Raw genomic sequence first — 13349 nt, forward strand, 5'->3', positions numbered from 1 at the left:
AGTTAACGAATAACACCTCTTCCAAAGTTTTTACGGCGCGCAGTAAACGGGCTTCACTCACTGACGACTGACCAGTTCTCCTACCGAAAGAACAGCTTGAGCATGCAGGATGTGCGGCCTTCTTTCGCATTAGCCCACATGCGCTGAAAGCGTTTGGTCAGACTTGCGGGCGAAAACTAAACCATAGTGCCGCGCCCATAATTCAATAAGCTGAATACCTACTGCAGCCCCATTCCGGTCGCTCCAAGAGCGGGTCAGTTACACATTTTCACTACTACACCTAGCCGATTAGTTTATGTCCCAGGCGTTTAACTGTTACTAGCCGCCGCACTGTAACCAACCTTGCATCATTTCTGAAGAGATTGTACAATAGCTTAATACGATTATTGGAACTTAGGTCACCTATAGACAAAGCCACACGGAGGGGTTGTCCAACGTAGTTGGAAACTTTTTTTTTATTAACTACTTTTCAATGAACATCACATAATATACTCTTCAAATGCGAAAAAAAATGAGAAGCTTTCGCAAAGTAATTGTGTGGAGCGTCACAGCAACTCACAGTGTCACTTCGGTAATGGCAGGTGCATCTGGAACGTATTTTGTTTTAGGCGCTCTGCGCGCAGCGCCCAATAACTGCACAGGCTAAGGAATGAACCAGCCCCTTCAGGTGGCGTCCGCGCAAACAACTGTAAGGACAGATCCACACAGACTTTGTGTCTCAGTCTTTTTTGCATCCATTTCAGCTGTCGTGAGGTTGGTCGTTCCTGTTGTCTCCCAGTCTTTGTTCGATACGCGGCAAATAAAAACAAAGCACTGGAATAAAGCTACATCTTCGGAAATCTTTCTGTCGTGTGTTTCGAAGGTGCACAACTTAGTGATTGATTCTCCTAACTTGCGACCGTCGTCATGAAAATATAATTAATCGATCCTAGGTGACTTTTATCTTTTATGAAACGAACAAAGTACATCTGTGTATGAATGAAGCATTGTGCATGGGAGCTCGCGCGCGCATGTTGTGTGTGTGTGTGTGGGGGGGGGGGAGCTAACCATAGTATACAGCCTGTTAGCACTTATAGAATCGTAGTCAGAAAACGCCTTGTGAAAATGAAGATACCGGATAATGCTATACTGCGGATAATGCTATACGGCACGACGGCCGCAATGCGCTTGAACGTCCCCGCCAGCCAGCTGTGCCTCAGGACCAACCTCGCTGTGGCGAACGAGACAAGGTCGCTGGGGACAGGGGGCTACAGCCCGATCGCGGGCTCGCGCTTCCGACCGAGCGCGCTTACTTCCCGCTGCCGACGTGTCAACCGGCCCTGCGCGGCGAGTTTTGGTTTAATTCTTGGCAAGGACGATGCTCCGCGAATGAAGGTGAAAAACCGGTCGCCGTTATTAATACCGCCTCTTTCTATCCGGATCCCGATTTAGCCGACGACCCCCTCGCCGTTGCCTCTCGCACTCGCGCCGCCCCGGCGAGGCAGAATGCGCAAAGTGCAGTCCAGACGCCGCGCGCGTCTTTATCCATTGTCCTCCCCACCGCGTGTGTGTGTGCGTGCGTATGTGTTCTTGCGCGTACGGCGTTCCATGAAACGCTCGCATTCCACATGCGCAGCACACGTTCCCCAGCTAGCCCCACGGCGCCACGTCGCAGGGCTGCACCGCGCCACAGGCGCAGGCCTCCCTCTTCCGTAACTGCTGCTTTCGGGAAGGGAACAGCGGCCCTTTTGATGATAGGAAGGATCGGACTCCTGCTGCACTTTCAATACACATGACACATCCACATATTGCTGCTTTTTTATTACTTTAACTGTCTTCCCGTTTACGGTTTTAAGATTAATAATTTTGCGTTTAAAGATACGAAGGCTAATCGCTGTCACTCTTTGCAAATTACAGGGAGCGGCATGGTTAACATCAATCGCCAGCGTTCGGGGCTCCAGACCGACGCTGCGCTTATGCCAAAAGAAGTGCCTCTTTTTATTTTCTCCCGCAGTGACGCAGCAAAGAGAGACAGGTGTGCACGAAATAGCGGGCAGAAAGTCGTTATCTCAAAGATGACGTGACTGCGAGGTTGTGCTTGCGGCAGTATGCTTGACGTACGACGAGGGCACAAGCCAGTGTATGCGAAGCCTCTTCTATCTGCCGAAGGCTAAGAGCAAGGAGCAGTAGTTGGCATTTAATTGCGTGAAGAGAACACCGCGTGCTTATTTGCTCTTTCGCTCCGAACTATGACGCACTGGTGGGGCATAAATGTATATCATTGCCCTGCACCGGGAAATTTCATATCAGGTTCCATGCTGTAAAAACTACTTGCCAAAACAACTACTTACAATATACTGGTGAGCGCATCTGTAAGCGCAATTTTCCAAGGCACCCGAACAGAGTGCATACTCGACTTCAGACCGCACAGGCGAGTACACAATCATTGTACTAAAGCCTAATTGCTTTCAGCAGTCATTCAAAGGCATCTGGCGTTTTGTTTTGTTCCGTGGTTGCTTATATTCACATGGTGCCCGTACGCGCGTGGTATTCTTAAGAGTGGCCTGCCACCAAAAAGAGTTCACTCAGAGAAGCGCCAGCATTTTTACAGCAGTTTACTTTCCTATTTTATGACAATAAAATATCAGCTTGTGCCTGCAATTTAGTGACATCTGTCAAAGTTTTCAGTGCCCCCAGGCAAGAGAATTTCCCAGAAGAATTTCCCGCGCGTTTTAATAGCTTCGACAACATATTTCCTTAGTTCAAAAGCCTGCGGAGATGCAGATGCGCCTCAGCCAGTGTTGCCCAAGCTCAAGCAGAAACTCTGTAGGAGCATGGCCTCCGCGATTGCTGCGAAACATACTTTGTTAGATCTCGGATGCTACTGTCGTCGCGCGGTAGCATCTGCGCTGATCGCAAAGAAATGCTCAAAAACGTTTGTGCAATAGCCATTTTTTTTGTGGCAAGATCCCTTCAGAAATAACTCTACGCACCTGGCAGTGATGAATGATGCAGCATGAATGATGCAGCACCGTTCGAAACGGGCTTGGCCCGCGAGGGGCGCAGCGGGGTTTACGGAGCTTCTCCCTAGCGAACACCCCTAAAGAAAGCGGAGCGCCATGTCGGGGGCCGCCTGTACCCATTTTTACCGGTGGGTGTGCGTGGGTTTCGAACCAACCACCTCCCGCAGCCGTGACGGGCGCCCAACCCACTGGGCCACAGCTGCGGTACCAATTTCCCAAGCATTTCACCCTAAATAAGCCGAGTACCAGACCAGGGGAAAGCTTGTACCCATTGTATCACTGGTGGGTACCCGGCGGTAGTGGGGATCGAACCCCGCACCTCCCGCATGCGAGGCGAATGCTCAACCACTAAGAATATACCGCGCTTAACATACACACTAATAGAGGTGCTGTCAGAGATAAAATAAATCAACTGAGCTATTTTCCTCTTATGGGGAGCCCGGGTAAGCCACAGTTTCGCTAAACTACGTTGTGCATAGCGATTTCACCTGCTGACGGCTTTTATGCGTCGCTATTATCGTTATTTACTTTCATCTCAAGCATCTGCTGCATCAGTGAGGTTTGCCATGGTCTACAACATCGCCGTAGTAGGTTTCTCAGACTTCAATGTACCAGACTCTCAGACTTGTTCGTACTCCCCGGAAGGGCAATGTTTGGAAGCTTTGTCAGCAGGAGAACCCCGAGGGGTTCACTGAGATGAGGCGAGGGTAACCGCACATCGCGAACTCCCTATTGATCCCTCCTGGGAGACAAACTTGATCCAGGTGTGGGGTTTGTCCAGTGGTAATCTGGCTAATGGGAACGTGCCACCTGCGGTAATGCGATCAAGGAGAGCTTGGACAGGTTTGAAGAAAGGAGGAAAGTGTACACGAGCGCATAATGGGAAAACCATGAAGAACAACACTGGCAAAAGCACGCAGTATTAAGAATGACCTAGCATCGCCGCTGTTAGACGCATGTACTACGTGACCTGTCCGCGCGACACGAAAGCGTGCCGCCGTGCCAGCGTACTCCTCGGTGATCATTGCACCTGGCCAAGTTACAGCTAGTTGAGGGGACTCTATTGAGGAACTCAACTTCAGTGCTAGTTAGAGGGTGCGTGTAGCGCCATTTGAACCAAGTCAATGCCTGCCAAGCAAGTGATTGGACTGAATTGCACAGGAAATACAACTTTGAATTTGTGCGGACCAGCACACTGCATTAGCATTATGACTAAATTGCGACCGATTATGACCAAAACGCATCATTTTATTACACACAGCTCGGCATTCAAAGTTGGGTAAGAAGGTTATTTTTTTTTATTTCACAGTGAGCATAGAAGCGTGAAATATACGTAGGCGTATATTCGGAGTTCTAGCTTCCTTATATTCCTTATTTTACCTCAAAAGTCATTTGCCAGCTGGGAAGATAAGCGTAACGTTCGAGGGAATTCCTTCATTTTTTTTCCCCATTTGAGAGCATTACCCACAATATTGTGCGATTACGCAACCGATTACATTTTTTTTCTTTTTTTCTTTTATCAGTAAACTTAGAACGCATTATTAGCCATATCCGCGTCATCAAACTGAAATTGAGAAGCAGGAAATGCTAACATTGTCTTAGCCGAAGGAGCGAAATACACGACCGTAAACAACAGTTCCGACAAAACCAAGGGTCGAGCCCAACAATATGAAGGCAGCAGACATATCAAGCTTGGCCTGGCATTGAGATGTCCGCTAACTTCACGAGCAAAGTTGAAGTCTACTGCTGTATCTCCCGCTTCTCACACGGTCACGGTTTCTCGGTCTGAAAACAATACGGCCAACATGAGTTTCTTTCTGGTCCACACCATGAAGCCAGCAGAGGGTAATAACTGTCATTCACTCAAAGTTCTTGAGCTTTCCACTGCTCTGAATCTACTTCCCTTCTGAAATTACTAGGTCCCGAGAAATAGGCTGTCCAGGAGGAGGCAAGAAAAGGGTCCTGAGAACGAACGCTGCTGTAAGAATTGCCCTTTTGTGAAGGAAACGTCAAACGCTACAATAAGGTTTTCAGGCCTGGAAAGCTGGCTTTTGCTAAGCGCTACGCCAGGGCTACTGCATATGGCAAGCCTGAAGACTGGAAACGCGGCAGAACTTTTGCGAGCGTAGCCAGACGACCAACAGCTCCTTCGTGGTGCGGGAGAACGGCAACCGCATGAGTACACGGAACGACCTTTAGCCGTTCAGTACGCCTGACTGGCCGGGCAAGGTTGCAGCCATCGGAACATTTCGGTGCTCAATATTCATTGCCGAATATCTCCTAGATGAGGACCACTTCCTGAAAAGGCTTATGTCACTTCCAGACAGGGGAAAAAACTGTGAATAGCGAGGTAGACATAGTATAGACGTAGGCATAGCATAGTAACGTCTGACGCAAGAAAAGAGGAAAAAAATGTAAGGATGACGTCACCATGTGCGCTGAGCGTCCCACAGATGAGGAATTGTCCCTGTGTTTTCTAGTGATGTATCCTATTATTGGCGCGAAAGTGCCTGTTATAGTTGCCCAAACTTTCCACTCTACCCAGCAGTGATGAAGCGACTGTGCCACCAGATGGCCCGGAAAACTTAGCCACACTCTGATTAGCCAGCTGGTAAAAAAAAAAAAAGTCAGTGCTCAATCCCTATTTGTAAGAAATGCTGCCACATGATTCCTAGGGAGTGACGTCAATAATTAATCAGTAAATGAAGAGATACTAAAACTGCTACGACTACTGCTACAAGGCCGCAAACATCGGCAAACGTTCCTATTATATCGCTGCGAAACGAGATTCAGTTTCCGTCAGATTTGGCATAGTCGGCGTGAAAACAGACAGCATATACTGAACGAGCACCTCTCCAGTCGATCACGAGCCTCCGTGTACGGCACGAGGCACAGATAACTAAAGCGCGCTCCATCTTCCCGCTACTTCCGTGCACCTTCCACATTTGTGGTGCCGCACAAGGCTCCGCTCGCGTTCGCAGTCGCAACGCTGTTTCAGGTGATTTCGCTTCTCTTTCCTCTCTCTTTCTTTCACCTCGCTTCCAGCTTCTTTCCGACGATGCCTAAAGCTGGGCAAGCAGCAGGGCGCGTGAAGAAAAGCGCCAACAGCGGCAGCCAGGGCACGCCTGGTTGTTTTTCCTGCATCCGCGTGCGTTGAGGGAAAAAAGGCAGGGTGCGTAGACTGCTGACGTCGCAAGTTCGTGAGTTGTGTGTCGGAAGCAGTGTTTGGTCCCCCCCCCCCCCCTCCCTCCGCTGGCCTACTTGGTTTGGATGTGCCAGAAGGCTGATGCCGATTCTGCAGAGCAAACGGTATACACCGGAGCAGACTGCCGGCCTCCGAAGGGAAATTAATCAACATCAGCACGTCAGCTATTTGCTTCCTTTCTTTCAAACTCATTATGTGCACGCCGATAAAAGTCAAGTTGGCCCCATCTCGAAGCGCCATCACAATGACATCCAGCACCAACGCTTCGATTGCAACTGCTCCGGATCAAATGATCATCTTGCTGCACATTGTCAAATACGAATAACAACTTCAGTATCAATTTGGAGTTTTTATTCAGGCACGCTACGGTATACACTTTGGGCAAAACAAGTCGGTGGGTAATTTCTGTTTTGTGTCGAGTCTTAAACCAGGCTTTCAACTGTGCCAACTGTTTCTTAAAAGGATCAGAATATTTTCGGAGCCCGCTGTTAATAATTTCATGAAAAGACACCACCTTCATTCCACTTTCTAGCATGATAGGAAGGGAGAAGAAAGGGCTTTCACTAAACTATGCGAAAAAACAAGTTAAAGGTGGCACGTCGTTCGATTAGCCGCACAGGAGCACCAAAAGGAAACCGGAGCACGCGAGTCGCCAAACTTGCATCGCGGCGCGCTCTGTAGCAGCAAATGAGCATGTGTTCAGCACGGGTACAAGTGGCATATCCAGCTGACCAGAGATGTACTTTTGTTGGGAGCCATATTAGTGCCCGGGAGAGCAGACTCGCGCTCCGTTTTATTTTATTTTTTTTTTGGGGGGGGTGGGGGTGGGGGGGGGGGCACCTACAACGAATGCATTTCAAGGCGTGTGTCTACAGTTGCCAGCTTGCTATTAACGCCACAAGCTAAGTTTCAGGCAAAAACAATCAGCAGCTTTAGCGAGAGGCGAGTCAGACCTCCTTTAAGAGAGTCCTGCCGGCTATATCGAAACTATGAAGAGCCTGACAGACAAGGCCGTTTAGAGCGCAAACGCTTCTAGCTACACTGTGGGACAGTTCGCATGATCGACTAGCGACCTGCGCTGCACTGATTTGTTTTCCCAGTATTTTTTTTTTGCGTTTCTATGAGACAAGCGCACAAACGTTTCCCCTTCTTTCAACTCAGCTTCTCCGTTCAACACGGGCCAGTAGCTGCCGGGAGCAATGGCACTTTCACGACAGAGGCCTGAGGTTGTTGATGTTCCCGCCCGGTGTACACTCTCGTTCGTACTATAGGAGACTATAGGAATAGGTGTGCGAGTTCGTTCATGCAAGTTCCGTACAGACAGACAGCATGTTTCGGCCACCTGATAACAGAGAAAATAGCGAGTGGTCGCAGTCACGGCCGTGCCATATATCGCCCTGTGCCCATTAGACGGCCAAAAGGACCCCGCCCTGGAGGCTTTCGCAATAATTACTACTTGTGCTGAGAGCCGACAATACATTCTTTCAGACGCTGTGATATCAGTGACTAATAACATAGGTCTGACCACAAATCTCGCCTTTAAATCGGATCCAATCAAAGCCGCATTCAGAAAATGCCTTCTAATGCGACTCTGGAGACTCTTTGATACTGCGTGTTTTTTTTTCCTCTACAGTGGTATTCAGCATGCGTACCTGCACTACGGGAATATTCTATGAGTGCATAAAAAAAATGTATTGTATACTAGCCTTGTCACCTGTCACCCTCTAAGTGATCTATGTACATTGCTCTCTGTTTTCTTTTATTTAACTTTTGCCAGTCGGACCTACTCTTAATTACAATTGTTGTACTTTGCTATTACGGCCACGCGCCTTTTTGTTCTTCACATTGCACCACAGCGGTTGACGTTTTTGTGCGCTATTCATATATTTTCTTTTTTTTTCCTGCCGTCAGTGACGTGCAAAAATTCCTAATGTTCAAAGAGTTTCTTTTTCTGTTTTTGATTGTATTTTACATGCAAAAGTTTTAACAAGATGTGTACTTTGTAAAACTGCAACTCCTGCCTTGGTCTGTGCCGGCAGCATAAATAAATAAATAAATAAATAAATAAATAAATAATATTAAAGTGCCCTGAAATTAGCCCCAAGAACTGGCTGTAGATGTGTAAAGCACGGTTGCGAGAGGCAAACTCTGTTTGAATGTCAGGGCTAAATTTCAAACTTTTTGGCCAAAGAAGGCGTACATTTCAACCAGTAAAGTAGAATTTACGGGAATACTGGAAACGTTTCTTGATAATCCTACACGGAGATGTAACGGTGCGACGGGGCGAATTCCGATTCGACAAAGAGTGTCATATGCCATGCACATATAAAATACGCATACTCTCTTCTAACTGCGCTCTCAATCAAAGAATATTTTCTTTGATAGAAAACCTATTTAATGACTAAACATTTTCTTCACAGAAATTAAGTAACCTTGTATGTCTTGCAAATGGTCGGAGCTAATTAGTTTGCCAAATAAACAGTGCAGAGACCTGCTACGCATTCAGAATTGCTAGCTGTTCATGAAGCGCGCTGCTTGAGAGCAAAGCGCGAGAACCGGTCAAGTTCCGCGTTTCACTTCAACAGCGTGGTCACACAGCTGACCCAGAAAGTATGAGCTTGCATGTGCGGTAGCTCAGTGTAGAAGAAACTGATGTTCCTAGCTCTGGACGCCTCACAGCAGCCAGTAAACTCGATTAAAGCGCTCGGCTCCGACATGCTACAAGCCACCAACTAATATGCTTGCAGAGCGCATAAATTCTCAGATAACTTTCAGTCGCCGGTGTCTCGAAATGCTACGCCCGATAGACGTTGATGATACCCTTCAGAAATTATTCGAAGAAAGTCATCAAGTAAATCATAATCTTTTCGAAAACACTTGAATTTAGGAACAAAGTGTGTCGAGTGATCGTGCAAGAAAATGGTTCATCTTCTAGTGTCGCTTAGACTACATGCGGATTTGAGTCATGCGAGGTGATCTGCTTTCGTAATGCACGTTTCCAACTTGTTTGCTATAATAATTAAAATATATAAACAAGAGGAGCTGGCGAAGGCAGCGGAGGAGGGAGGGGGAGAGAGAGAGAGGTGCAAAACAGAAAATTAGGACCTCCTCTCTCTCGGATCCACACAGCAAATCTCGCAACGGACTCGTAATTGCGTCCTCGATCGTTATGTCATATCGTTCCCAACCGTTCAATAAACACACCTCGTCGAACAAATGCACCCGAAAAACTGCTATGCGTAATGCTCATCTTATCAGCGGAATCTCGCCCGTCCGCGGTCTCCGCTTGGCGCCACTCGCGATGAGCGCGATCGGCTGGCTTTCGCGCCGGCTACACCTCGTTGCCAGTTCGGCCGCGTGCCTCGCTTTCCGCGACGGGAAGCCTCGGCAAGGGAGCCAGCGGGCGTAAGGCCGATGGAACGGCCTTAGGCGGCCACCGTTACATGGTCGCCGTTGCTATACGCAGCCGCTGGCCCTTTCGTTCGTTTTTCGCCCTCCCTGCGTGGCCTACATTCGGCGAAAAGGAAACCTCCGGGCCGAACGCTTAGCGACAGGAACTCTTAGCAGGAAGCGCATTGAAACAACAATAACGATAAAAAAAAGAGGGAAAGAAACAATCAACGGCCCCGCGTTCTTTCCAGTGGAAGGAACAACATCGGTGGAATAGTTTCGGCGCAACGCTGGCGAAAGCCAATGCAGCACCGCGGAAAGGAGCGACAACGGGTGATGGAACGATGCGCGTCGGATACAACGGGGATAAGGAATCGAGGAACTGTTGTTGGCGACTCGAGAAATGTCGCCGACTTTTCCGGCGAGAGGGCATGTTTCAGACGCGCACACCTTCTAACTTGTCAAGTAACGAAGTCACGCACCTGTGCCCGTTTCGTTTGCATGTGCCGTTGCAAACGAAAAGCATCATTAATTGGAAGCACTCATAATATAGTACAAGAAGCTGAACGTACGCTTCCACAACCCTTGAGTACCTTATTAGCTGTTGTTCTAAAAAATGAGTTCGCACCTGTATGTTTTTTTTTTTCTGAGAAGATGTAAACAACCTCCAAAAGTTGTGGGAAGGGCAAGGTATTGGAAAACAGTTTAAGTGCCTTATTATCCGCCCCGCAGGGACAACAAAGAGGGGGTCGCTACCTGAAAAAAAACTGAAGTAAAACGCGTGCAGGCGAAATATCTGACGATATTGCTGAGGTGGGACACGTGTATGAATAGTAGGGACTGGCCTAAAACTTCCAAGTATTAATGCTTTATGCAAATGGTGCGAGAAAAGGAGAGAGAGAGAGAGAGAGAGAAAGAAACTGTTCTGGAGGATGTCTTTGAACGTTTGGTGACCTCATGTCACGATACGCGAGACGCTTCAGTTTCATGCATAAGGGACTGCAAAGTTCACGTTTGCAAAAAAGGAAACATCAGAACGACGTCATACAGATACGAACAGCTCATATCAGCAGAACGGCATCAGTAGACAGCAGGAGCATACTCTTCAGTATCCAATCTCAACCATGAAAAAAAAAATGTGAAAAACAAATGTGGAGCTAACTTTTCATGTTTTTGTTGGGATATTGTGTTCAAGGTCTATGCATAGAGGCGAAGCATAATGCACGAAATTAAGAACACAATGAAGATAAAAAGAAAGTCATATAGGCGGAAAAGCATGTTCACTGTTGCATAACTATAGCCCACTCACATTGCGCATCGGGTCTGTCGTCATCACCCGGATGCCTGAGTCTGCCTCGCGTCAAGAAAACGGCGCTGTTGCGGTGTGGCAGCGTGCGCACGGCGTGCACGCTGCCAATATCGGGTTTCGAGCAACCTGCAACATACTTTAATGGAAATGTGCGGAAAAGGCGCGGACCGGCCGTTTTCTTCAGCGTTCGCATAGCGAATGAGCTAGATAGCGCACATTGCCCCGCGCCTCGCTCGGAAAGCTTTCTTTCTCTGAGCGCCACTCGCGCGCTCGCGTTCTTGAGAAAATTTCTCCTCGGTCATGATGTGGGTACGCGCAAGCTGCCCGCGTGCCGCTACTTCAGTTGGGATGACCTCGCGCGGCCTGCAGTGCTCGTCTGCAGCAGCGTCGGCGCGCTTGACGGCGCCCGCAGACGCGCGGCTCGCACGCAGCCCATTGCCCTCGCGAGGGGAGGCGAAAAGAGCGCGGCGGCGGAGGGGAACGCTTCAAGACGTCAAGAGGCGGCCATTCCTCAAGCGCTCGACGAGCTTTTCTCTGCTGGCCTGGCCAGCCTAGCGAAACACCGCCAAGGAAGAAAGAAACGCAGCAGTGCAGCTGGGGAACACGGCGGCGCTCCATAGAACTCGTTTCGGCCCGAGTCGTGAAGGCTCTGCAGTGCGCTGTCTGGCTCCGTCCTTGCAGCAGCCGCGCAGCAGGAACGGCAGATAAAGCCTGTCTTTTGGTTGTTTTCGCTTTCGCTCTTTCTCTCCGCGGCGTGTTTCCTGCTTGCGTTCTTTGTTTTCTTCTGCGCGAGAGCGGATCCTGCGCGGCCGGCCGCCGCCGACCGTCATGCGTATGACCCGAAGGCAACTGGGTGGCTGCCGCCGAAATCGGGACACCGCGGGTATCCGCGAGGAAGTGAGCGCCGCTGCCCGCTTTTTTTGGAACCGACGGATCCCGGCGCGCGCGCTCGGCTCCTGCTTGTTTTGCGCTTTTTTGGCGCCGCTTGGCGCGCCTGGCGCACGTGTCTCTGCGGCGGCGAAAGTGAACGCGTCGTGGACGGCCGGAAGCGCGGGGTGCTCTGCATGCGCTGCATGAACGGCGCACGGCAGCTGCCGTTCACACAGGCGTGCACGCACCGGGGGACGGGCGGGACACACTGGCGGCGCGCACACAGCAAGGTCATCATGCGGGTTCACGACTTACGTATATGCGGCGCAAGGAGGTGCCTGTACTTTTTGAGCTCGTACAGCACGTCCAAGTTGCCGAGGATGGGGTGCGCCGCCGTGGGCCCCGGGATCTTGGAGATGAGCTCGGCGATGCGTCGTCGCCGCGCGATGTGCACAGCCACGGGCACGATACACGAGAGCAGTAAGGTTAGGGACCACAGGACTCTGTGCGACGAGAAGGGCAGGAAGCCTGTCAAGGTCATGGGGAACAGGGTGGCTTCGCCGCCCGCCGACATGGTTGGCGAGACTGTCCGCTCAGGCCGCCGGCTCGCAGCTCGCGGCTCCGCTAGCCCGGGAGCATGGTCGGCCTCCGGGAGTGCCGCTCCTCGCGTCCAGCTCCGCTCCGGTGGTGTCACATGGGCGCCGTCCGCGAGTCGTCGTCGTCGTGGCGGGGTCCTAGCAGGCGGCAGGCCAGCCGACGGCAGAGGCGCGGCGGGGGCGCCGGCCTCCGGGGCCTCGCGGTCGCTCTCGGCGTCGGCATCGGTTCCTCAGCCGGGACCGCCGATAAGGCGCATGCCAGGAAGTGGCGCGGTTCCTGTGCCCAGGCCCCCCAGACAGCACGACTACACCACCAGCACCCCGAGGAAACGCACCGGGGACCGTACTAAAAGCATTGATGTAATCCCCCAAACGGGAGCACTGTCTGTTCGAGACGGCCGCTTGCCACGTGACCGCGGCTGGGCCAATGGGGCCAACCGGGCGTGACGTCACCACGAGACCTCTCCGCTGAGGGCTTCCTCGTTGACTCTCGCCGGCGTCCCGCTACGGCTCAGAGAGAGGGCAAAAATTCAAGATGGCGGCCCGCAGGAGGAGAAAAGCCTGCGGGGGAAAAAGTTTTCTCTGTTTTGGCCCTTTTGGTCTTGGCTTCTTTTTGCGCCGCTGGGAAGTGCCCAAAAATAGAAAGTTGGCAACTGCGAGTTTCTTTCCTCAGGCTATAGGCCAGCGCGATTATCCTTCTCTTCTTTCCTCCTGGCTCGCTCTTTCTTCTTCCTTTCGTTTGTTCCCTTTTCTTTTCTGCACGGCTTCTGCGCTTACTCGGCCCTTTACCTTCTTCGTTATTGGTTGTGAAAACCAGCCAACGGTTTGCCCCCTGTCCCCATGTGCCGGGCCCCGCCGAGCGATATTACTCGCTTCCTTGCCCGGCTGTCCAGGCTAGTCTGTTCGCGGGGAGCCTAATCGTTAACCTCTCCGCCGCCCCGGACACTGTGGTCGAGAACGTGGTCGTGGGGCAAATT

The 13349-nt window shown here is 50.6% G+C and overlaps 1 protein-coding gene across 1 annotated transcript in view; it reads right to left on the reverse strand.

Moving 5' to 3' along the window:
* Positions 1-12775, reverse strand: part of LOC144115765 (uncharacterized) — an 88492-nt gene extending 75717 nt beyond the window's left edge. Inside the window, exon 1 of the mRNA XM_077650268.1 lies at positions 12092-12775. Coding sequence (XP_077506394.1) covers positions 12092-12350 — 259 coding nt within the window. The 5' untranslated portion in view covers positions 12351-12775. The remainder of the gene's footprint in view (positions 1-12091) is intronic.
* Positions 12776-13349: the final 574 nt, after the last annotated feature.

Source organism: Amblyomma americanum, chromosome 1 (genome assembly GCF_052857255.1).
Source record: "Amblyomma americanum isolate KBUSLIRL-KWMA chromosome 1, ASM5285725v1, whole genome shotgun sequence".
In the NCBI taxonomy this organism is placed as follows: Eukaryota; Metazoa; Arthropoda; class Arachnida; order Ixodida; family Ixodidae; genus Amblyomma; species Amblyomma americanum.